The sequence below is a fragment of the Salvelinus sp. IW2-2015 genome, linkage group LG30 (assembly GCF_002910315.2).
Source record: "Salvelinus sp. IW2-2015 linkage group LG30, ASM291031v2, whole genome shotgun sequence".
Lineage (NCBI taxonomy): Eukaryota > Metazoa > Chordata > Actinopteri > Salmoniformes > Salmonidae > Salvelinus > Salvelinus sp. IW2-2015.
In genome coordinates this window covers 1839848-1850237 of record NC_036869.1, presented here as the reverse complement: position 1 = coordinate 1850237, position 10390 = coordinate 1839848, and the positions used below count along the sequence as shown (strand labels likewise).

Below are 10390 nucleotides of genomic sequence, written 5' to 3'. Positions count from 1 at the left end.
GCTATTACTATCAGATGTAATGTTAATGTTGATACTATTACTATCACATACTATTACTAGTCACAATATCTTACTAGTCACTGACTATTACATACTATTCTGTCACTATTATCTGTCACTATTAGGCTATCACTCATATTAACTGTCACTATTACATGTACTTTACACTATTATATCACTTATACTTGCCTATTCTCGTCACTATTCATACATGTTGACTATCATCATCTACTTATATAGCATACTATTACATACTTATATATCAATAGCTATTACTGTCCACTATTACATACTGTCACTATTCTATCACATACTATTACTGCCACTTGCTAATCACTCACTATTACTGTCCTATTACATACTGTACTACTATTACTATCAGTATATACTGTACTATTACTACACTACTATTATACATATTACGTCACAATTACTATCACATACTATTACTATCACATACTATTACTATCACATACTATTACTGTCATTATTACATACTGTCACTATTTAGTGTCACTTGCTATCACTCACTATATCACGTATTTTACATACTGTTACATACTATTCTATCACGTACTATTACTGTCACTATTACTATCACGTACTATTACTGTCACTATACTACACTTATATCTAATACTGTCCACTATTACTATCGTACATGGCATAGCCTTGAGAATTGAGGAATGTTTCGGGTGCTTTAACTCAACTCCCTCTTGGGACAATAACATCCTTGACCATCCCTAATTTCCCTGTTTTTCTCCCTAATCCAGAGCAAGTATGACTTCACCTTCCTGCCGCGGCGTTCTGTTTGTGTGTTTGATCGTCCTGCTGCTTCTCCATCCTCTGCATCTTCATCCGCCACAGGATCCTCCACATGTGTCTACGCCTCCCTGGGAGCCCTGCTCTTCCTGCGTAAGTAGAGGAATCGCTGCATTTTATTGATGTATACTATCACGTACTATTACTGTCACTATTACTATCACTTACTATTACATACTGTCACTATTACTATCGCATACTATGGCATAGCCTTGAGAATTGAGGAATGTTCGGGTGCTTTAACCTCAACTCCCTCTTGGGACAATAACAATCCTTGACCATCCCTAATTTCCCTGTTTTCTCCCCTAATCCAGAGCAAGTATGACTTCACTTCCTGCCGCGGCGTTCTGTTTGTGTGTTTGATCGTCCTGCTGCTCTTCTCCATCCTCTGCATCTTCATCCGCCACAGGATCCTCCACATCGTCTACGCCTCCCTGGGAGCCCTGCTCTTCACCTGCGTAAGTAGAGGAACTCGCCTGCATTTTATTGATGTATTGCATTTATATGGCACTTTTCAGGGCTTCATGTTTTAAGGGGGGCTCTCGCCTCATCCACGCCACTGTGTTACCTGTGAAAGTGTACTAAGTAAACGTGGCATGGTTGACTATCAGGACAAATTTTAGCATAAAGGGTCTGTTGTTTACTAGGGATGTCTGTCATTATAATCAATGTTATGGTGCATATGGGATGGTTGCTAAATGACAGGGTTGTGGCAGGGCTATACCAAGGATGTGTATATAAACCCTGTCTTCAACACAGCGCTGCCTTTCTTGTGTGTGTGTATATGTAAGTCATTGGGCTATACCCATTGAGCTCTAACAGAGTCAAAGCTCAGCGGGACAGGAATTGACTGAGTCCAACTGTTTGGCCATGTGACCGGATTATCACGCAGCTGCTGGTGGCCTCAGGTTTTCCAGCTCTGTCTGAGCCCAGTCTGCTCTCCCTGCAAACTGAGATAATTTCATCTTTTTGTGTGTAAAAGTGAGAACGAAACAAAAAATGTATAAAAAAACATGGTTACATTTTGGAAACTCTAAAGGTGGAAAAACGACCTTGCTGATGCGATCAGTCAGTTATGGGCACTAGTTAGACTCACCAAAAGTGTTGTGCCCAAAGCTCTCATTCACCTTTAAACAAGGCAGTAAAAAGAGAGGGAAGCATGTTAGTGAGGATGGAGGGAGAGAGGGATGGCGCGAGAGAGGGATGGGGAGAGAGCAGTGTGTTAGTGAGGACGGGGAGAGGGCAGCGTGTTAGTGAGGACGGGGAGAGGGCAGCCTGTTAGTGAGGAGGGGAGAGGGCAGCGTGTTAGTGAGGACGGGAGAGGGCAGCGTGTTAGTGAGGAACGGGCAGAGGGCAGCGTGTTAGTGAGGACGGGAGAGGGCAGCGTGTTAGTGAGGACGGGGAGAGGGCAGCGTGTTAGTGAGGACGGGGAGAGGCAGCGTGTTAGTGAGGACGGGGAGAGGACAGCGTGTTAGTGAGGACGGGGAGAGGGCAGCGTGTTAGTGAGGACGGGGGAAGGGCAGCGTGTTAGTGGGACGGGGAGAGGGCACGCGTGTGCCACATCGTGCATAAATTTATTTTCCCCCCACACCAAACGCGATCACGACAAGCAGGTTAAAATATCAAAAAAACTCTGGACCAAATGACATGAATTTGGGACAGTTTGAAAAGCAATTAAAATGTATGGCAATTTAGCTAGTATGCTTGCACTTGCTAGCTAACGTTAATTTGTCCTATTGTAGCTAGCTTGCTGTTGCTAGCTAATTTGTCCTTGGATATAAACATTGAGTTGTTATTTTACCTGAAATGCACAAGGACCTCTACTCCGACAATTAATCCACACATAAACGGCCAACCGAATCGTTTCTACTCATCTCCTCCTTCCAGGCTTTTTCCATCTTTGAACTTATATGGTGATCGCAATCTAAACTATATTGTATTACCACGACAACTGCAACAAAGTTCGTCTTTCAATCACCCACGTGGGTATAACCAATGAGAGATGGCACGTGGTACCTGCATTCTATAAACCAATGAGAGATCTATAAACCAATGAGGAGACCAATGAGGAGATGGGAGAGGCAGGACTTGCAGCGCGAAATCTGAGTCAGAAATAGGAACGACTTCTATTTTAGCCCTTGGCGTGCAGACACTCGTTGGCGCCGTGAGCAGTGGGTGCAAATAATTGAATAACATGGATTTCTAAATTTATCAGACGTCTGGTCAGCATGTTAGTGAGGAAGGGGGGGGGGGCAGCGTGTTAATGAGGATGGAGGGAGGGCGGGAGGAGGGATGGATGGATGGGGAAGAGGGCAGCGTGTTAGTGAGGTTGGAGGGAGGGATGGATGGGGAGAGGCAGCGTGTTAGTGAGGAGGAGGGCAGGATGGAGGAGGGCAGCATGTTAGTGAGGATGGAGGGAGGGAGCTGTTAGTGAGGATGGAGGGAGGGCAGCGTGTTAGTGAGGATGGAGGAGGGCAGTGCGTTGTGAGGATGAGGGAGGGATGGATGGGGAGAGGGCAGCGTGTTTGTAGGATGGGAGGAGGGAGCGTGTTTGTGAGGAGGAGGGAGGGCAGCGTGTTAGTGAGGATGGAGGGATGGATGGATGGGGGGAGGGCAGCGTGTAGTGCGATGGGGGGAGGGAGGGATGGGGAGAGGGCAAGCATGTTAGTGAAGAGGAGGGAGGGGAGGGCAGCGTGTTAGTGAGGATGGAGGGATTGGGAGAGGGCAGCGTGTTAGTGAGGATGGAGGGATTGGGAGAGGGCACGTGTTAGTGAGGATGGAGGAGGGGCGAGGCAGCGTGTTAGTGAGGATGGAGGAGGGGCAGGGGCAGCGTGTTAGTGAGGATGGAGGATTGGGAGAGGGCAGCGTGTTAGTGAGGATGGAGGGATTGGGAGAGGGCAGCGTGTAGTGAGGATGGAGGGAGGGGGAGAGGCAGCGTGTTAGTGAGGAGGAGGGAGGGGGAAGGCACGTGTTAGTGAGGATGGAGGGATTGGGAAGAGCAGCGTGTTAGTGAGGATGGAGGGAGGGGGAGGGCAGCGTGTTAGTGAGGATGGAGGGAGGGGAAGGGCAGCGTTTAGTGAGGATGGGGCAGCGTTACGTGATGGAGAGGGCAGCGTTTTAGTAGGATGGAGGGAGGGAGGGGCAGCGTGTTAGTGAGGATGGGAGGATGGGAGGGGCACGCGTGTTAGTGAGGATGGGGTGGAAAGGCAGGTGTGGAGGAGGACAGCTGTAGGAGGATGGAGGTGGGAGAGGAGCTGTGTTAGTAGGATGGAGGATGAGGAGGCAAGCGTTTAGTGAGGAATGGAGGATTGGGAGGGCAGGTGTTAGTGAGGATGGAGGGATTGGGAGAGGGCAGCTGTTTGGAGTGAGGAGGAGTGGAGGCGTTGTGAGGATGGAGGCGTGTTTAGGAGGATGTTGGTAGGAGCTGAGTGAAGGGATGGAGGGGAGGGGAGAGGCAGCGTGTTAGTGAGGATGGGGAGGGAGTGCGTTAGAGAGAGGCGGGCAGTTTGTTAGTGAGGATGGAGGGATGAGGAGAGGCAGCGTGTTAGTTGAGGATGGAAGGAGCAGTAGTGTGAGATGGTAGCAGCGTGTTAGTGAGGATGGGGATGGGAGCTGTTAGCGGAGGGGGCAGCGTGTTGAGTGAGGATGGGTGGGCAGCTAGCGAGGATGTGGAGGGGAGGGGGTAGGCAGGGCGGTTAGTGAGGATGGGGAGAGGCAGCGTGTTAGCGAGATGTGGGAGGGGGAGGGCAGCGTGTTTAGCGAGGATGTGGGATGGGGAGGCGCGTGTTAGTGAGGATGGGGAGAGGGCAGCGTGTTTAGTGAGGATGGGGAGAGGCAGCTGTGTTAGTGGGATGTGGAGGAGAGGCGCGTGTTAGCGAGGATGGGGGAGGGGAGGGCAGCGTGGTTAGTGAGGATGGGGGTGGGGAAGCGTGTTTGTGCAGGATGTGGGGAGGGGGAGGGCAGCGTGTTAGTGAGGATGGGTGGGAAGGGGAGGGCAGCGGTGTTATGGTGAGGATGGTGTAGCGGATGTGGAGGGCAGCGTGTTAGGTGAGGAAAGCCGTAGTGGGAGGGGGGTGCAGTCGTGTTAGTGAGATTGGGGAGGCGGAAGGCAGCGTGTAGTAGGATGCGAGGGAATGGGGAGGCAGGTCGAGGAGAGGGGCAAGCGTGTTAGTGAGGAATGGGGGTGGGCAGAGGGCAGGTCGCTGTATGAGAGGATGGGATGGGAGTGGGCAGCGTGTTGAGTGGAGGATTGGAGAGGCAGGTTGTGTGAGTGAGGAGAGTTGAGAGCAGTGTTAGTGAGGATGGATGGAGGGAGAGGGGCAGCGCTGTTAGTGAGTGATGGAGGGATGGGAGACGGGCACTGTTAGTGACGATGGAGGAGATTGGGAGAGGGCAGCGTGTTTAAGTGAGGATGATGGATGGGAGAAGGGCAGCGTGTTAGTGAGATGGAGGGAGGGGGAGGGCAGCGTGTTAAGTGAGGATGGAGGATGGGAGGACCGTGTGAGGAGAGATGGAGGGCAGCGTGTTAGTGAGGTGATGGGATTGGGAGAGAGAGCTGGGGCAAAGCGTGTTTAGTGAGGATGGAGGAGGGGGCAGCTGTTTATGAGGATGGGGGGCAGGAGGAGGGCAGCGTGTTACGTGAGGATGGGGGTGGGGCAGCGTTTAGGCGAGGATGGAGGAGGGGGAGGGCAGGCGTGTTAGTGAGGATGGAGGCAGGGGGAGGCAGCGTGTTTAGTGAGGATGGGGCGGAGGGCAGCGTTGTTAGCTGAGGATGGGGGAGGGCAGCGTGTTAGTGAGTGGGGGGTGGGCAGCGTGTTAGGAGGATGTGGGAGGGGAGGGCAGCGTGTTAGTGGAGGATGGGGGGAGGCGCAGCGGTTAGTGAGGATGGGGAAGGGCAGCGTGTTAGCGAGGATGGGAGGGGAGGGCAGCGTGTTAGGGAGGATGTGGGACGGGGAGGGCAGCGTGTTAGTGAGGATGGGGAGTGGGCAGCGTGTTAGTGAGGATGGGGAGAGGGGCAGCGTGTTAGGAGGATGGGGGGGAGGAGGCAGCGTGTTAGCGAGGATGGGGGAGGGGAGGGCAGCGTGTTAGTGAGGATGGGGGTGGGCAGCGTTTAGTGAGGATGGGGTGGGGCAGTGTGTTAGTGAGGATGGGGGAGGGGGAGGGCAGCGTGTTAGTGAGGATGGGGGAGGGCAGCGTGATTAGTGAGGATGGGGGAGGCAGCGTGTTAGTGAGGATGGGGGAGGGAGGGCAGCGTGGTTAGTGAGGAGTGGGAGTGGGAGCAGCGTGTTAGTGGGAGGAGAGGGAGGGGGAGGCACTGTTAGTGAGGATTGGGGGTGGGGCAGCGTGTTTTAGCGAGGAAGGAGGGCGTAGGGGGGAGGGGCAGCGTTGTTAGTGAGGATGTGTAGGGAGGGGAGGGCAGGTGTTAGATGAGGATGGAGGGAGGGGGAGTGTCAGCGTGGTTTAGAGAAAAGGGGTGGGGCGCGTGTTAGTGAGATGGGGGGAGTGAAGGTTGTTAGCGAAGGATGGGGGAGGGCAGCTTGTTGCGAGGAATTGGGGGGAGGGCAGTGTGTTAGTGAGGATGGGGGTTGGGCAAGCGTGCTAGCGGGATGGCGGGGAGGGCAGCGTGTTAGCGAGTATGGGGGAGGGCACCGGCCGTGTTAGCGAGGATGGGTGGGAGGGGCAGCGTGTTAGTGGAGGATGGGGCGTGGGTTAGCGTGTTAGTGAGGAGGGTGTGTGGGCATAGCGTGTTAGTGTGTGGGGTCTTGTCAGGTGAGGGGGGTTGGGGTTTGTTGGGGCTGTTTAGTTAAAGAGATTACTCGTCTTTCGTCTTTTGGCTTTGTGATTCAGGGCACCTCCTTAGTAGTAGAGATGCACATAGGGCACCTAAAATTAGTAGTAGGAGGAGTAGGGACTACTTAGTAGTGAGAGAGTGATGGGCACTAACTTAGTAGTAGGGAGGCGAAGTAGGGCAACTACTTGTAGTAGAGAGGCCTATGGGCACTACTAAGTAGCAGTCAACCAGTCAGTCAGCAGTCAGTCAGCAGTCAGCTGTTCAGGTCAAGCACAGTCACCAGCAGTAGTCAGCAGTCAGCTGTCAGTCAGCAGCCGTCAGTCTGGTCAGTCAGCCAGTCAGTCAGCGCAGCCAGACAGCTGTTCAGTCAGCCACGTCAGTAGCAGCCAGTTCAGCTGTTCAGTCAGCAGTATGTGTTCGTCAGTCAGCCCAGGCCCGTCAGCTGGTCAGTCAGCCAGTAGTCGAGCAGCAGTCAGCTGTTAGTCAGCAGTTGCTGTTCAGTCGTCAGGCCAGTCAGGCAGGACCCATTCTTGACATCTCCATAATGATCTGGATTCTCAAAGTGAACTTCATAACAAGGGTGGTGGAAGTGGGAAGTTGTTCTTCAGAGAGATGAATAATGCTTTGAGGTAAATGGACACTCTGGCTGATCTCCTTGGCTATGGGGAATCGATATAGCTGTTTGAGCGAATGGACAAAATTTGAGTTATAATTTGCTGTGATAACCTCTTAAGAGTGTGGCACTCAACGGTTACGGTATCTGCTTCGAGTCTTCTCCCTCCCTGCTGTCCGTCTGTGGTTTTGTGTACGCCGGTTTTGTCAGCACAGCTTTGTGGGAGGCTGGACATCCACCCCCCCTTCAACTCCTCTGAAAATAATGATGGTTCCTAGTCTTTCTAATGGTAGCTATGGGGATATACAGTGGTTATTAAGTTGGTAACAGTTGATGGTACTATGGGATATCCAGTGTTATTAAGTGTAACAGTTAGATGGTAGGCTAATGGGGATATAAATCAGTGTTATTAGTGGTAAATTACGATTGATAGCTAATGGGATTCAGTGTTCTATAGGGTAAAGTAGATGTGCTATGGATATCAGTGTTATTATGTTGGTAAACAGTTGACTGTAGCTAATGGGTTCCAGTTTATATAGAGGTAAGTTTAGATGATAGCTAATGGGATATCAGTGTTATTTAAGTGGTAAAGTTTTAGATTGATATGCTAATGGGATATCCGTGTTATTAGTGGTAAAGTTAGATGATAGCTAATGGGATTCAGTTTGTTATAGTGTAACGGTTTAGACTGATAGTAATGGGATATCCAGTGTTATTATAGTGGGGTAACGTTAGATGTAGCTAATGGGATATCAGTGTTATTAAGTGGTACAGTTAGATGGTAGCTAATGGGATATCCAGTTATTATGTGGTATACAGTGTAGATGAAATAATGGGATTCCAGTGGTTATTATTAGTGGTAAAGTTTTAGTGATAGCTATGGTATCGGTGTTATAAGTGGTACAGTTAGATGATAGCTAATGGGATATCCAGTGTTTTATTAATTGGTAAACCGTTAGATGTAGCATAATGGGATATCCAGTTGTTTTAAGTGGTAAAGTTAGATGAAGCTAAGGATTGCAGTGTAATTATATGTGGTAACAGTTGATGTAGTAATGGGATATCAGTGTTAATTAGTGGTAACAGTTAAGATGTAGGTATGGATATCAGTGTCAATATAGTGGTAAAGTTGATGGTAGCTTAATGGGATATCAGTGTTATTAATAGTGGTAACGCTTAGATGATAGTAATGGGATATCAGTGTTATTTAAGTTGGTAAAGTTAGATGGTAGCTAGTGGGATATCCGTGTCATTATAGTGGTTAACAGTTAGATGAAATTAATGGGATATCCAGTTGTTATTATGTGGTAAACAGTTAGATGATAGTAATGGATTCAGTGTCATTATAGTGGTAAAGTTGATGGTAAGCTATGGGATATCGTGTTATTATATGGTTTAACAGTTAGTGGTAGCTAATGGGATATTCAGTGTTTATTATATGTAAAGTTAGAGGTAGTAATGGGTAGTCAGTTTTATTAAAGTGGTAAAGTTAGATGATAGCTAATGGGATATCCAGTGGTATTAGTGGGTACAGTTAGATGATGCTATTAGGGATATCCAGTGTTTATTATAGTGGTAACAGTTAGATGGTAGTAATGGATATCCAGTGTAATTTAGTTGTAACGTTTAGATGATATAATGGGATATCAGTATTATTATAGTGGTACAGTTAGATGATAGCTAATGGGATAATTCAGTGTTATTATAGTGGTAAGTAGATGATAGCTAATTGGATATCAGTGTAATTATAGTGGTACAGTAGATGGATAGCTAATGGGGATTTCCAGTGTTTTAAGTGGTACAGTAGATGGTAGCTAATGTATCAGTGTTATTATAGTGGTCCAGTTATGATAGTAATGGGATATCCAGTGTTATTATAGTGGTAACAGTTAGATCGTAGCTAATGGGATATCCAGTGTAATTATAGTGGTAGTTAGATGATAAGCTAATGGGGATATCATGTGTTATTATAGTGGGTAACAGTTATGATGGTAGATATGGGATATCCAGTGTGTCCAACGATAGAACAACAACAAATCGGACTCTTTGTGAATAGTTTTACTGGCTAGATACAATGGGATACCCGTCTAAAAAGCAAGAAGTTAATCACTCTGTTCCTGCTGGAGACGAGTGGTTTTGCGTCCAAATTACATACTATTGCAGACACTTGTACCCTATTGGACATAGGGCTCTAGTCAAAATATTGCACTATATAAGGGAATAGGGTGTCATTTGGACAAACCATGCATGGGGTTCATTCTGTCCACCTATACAGGTGTGTGTTGAAATTGTACTCTGAAGATTAAGCTTCCTTTTGGTCCCCAGGGTTGTCTTCCAGCAGCACGCCGGCAGGATAGCTAATGGAAACGTTTCATGTCACATGACATGGTGTCGATAGACAGTGGACCACAGGATGACTTAGGCTTGTGTGTTTATCTTGTCCCTCCTGCGGTATCTGTTCGTGCGTGATCCTTTAGCTATGATCACAGGTTTAGTCATTTAACAGACACTTCTTATCCTGAATGTCTTACAGCGTCCAATTCAGAGAGATTTCATCCTGTTGTCGAGGATTGACCAGCGACTTTTGTTACTGGTCCGACTTCTACTGCTAGGCTAACTGGCGCGGATGGATGGATGGTTCTTGGGAGAGGTGTAATTGCATTGACGCATCTGGGGTGTAATTGGTGAAGTGAAAACGCATGCAGAACTCTGTCAACAGAAATGATACTATTGGGTTCTATAACATTGGGTCTTAAGGCGCATCCAATTGCGGCTGGTAGTACAGTAACACTTTTATTTGACCAATATGGGTTGGACATAACTTTGACCTGACTGTTGATCCTATATGCTAGTTCAAGTTCCGGTCCATCACCCCTCTCTGTTGTGTAGATTAAAAGTGACTGTCAATCACTGGCTTTTGATCCTATAGCTTCTGCGTAAGACAGTCACAGCCTTGATCTATGCTCTGGTACAGACCAGTCACGCTTGATCTAAGCTCTGGGTACCTAGACATATGCCTTGTATCTTCTCCTTTCCCTCTTCCTTTCTCTATCCTCCTCTTATATATGTGTTTGTAATTCCTCCTCCTCTCGTCCTCTTTATATTGTGTTTGTTCCTCCTCTTCTCTTCCTCTCTATATCTGTGTATGCTATCGACTCCTCCTC

At 48.4% G+C, this 10390-nt stretch overlaps 1 protein-coding gene across 1 annotated transcript in view; it reads left to right on the top strand.

Moving 5' to 3' along the window:
• The window catches only part of LOC111955378 (protein lifeguard 1-like), a 36947-nt gene that overhangs the window by 17012 nt on the left and 9545 nt on the right, over positions 1-10390 (top strand). The window contains exon 6 of the mRNA XM_023975606.3: positions 1137-1280. Coding sequence (XP_023831374.1) covers positions 1137-1280 — 144 coding nt within the window. The remainder of the gene's footprint in view (positions 1-1136; positions 1281-10390) is intronic.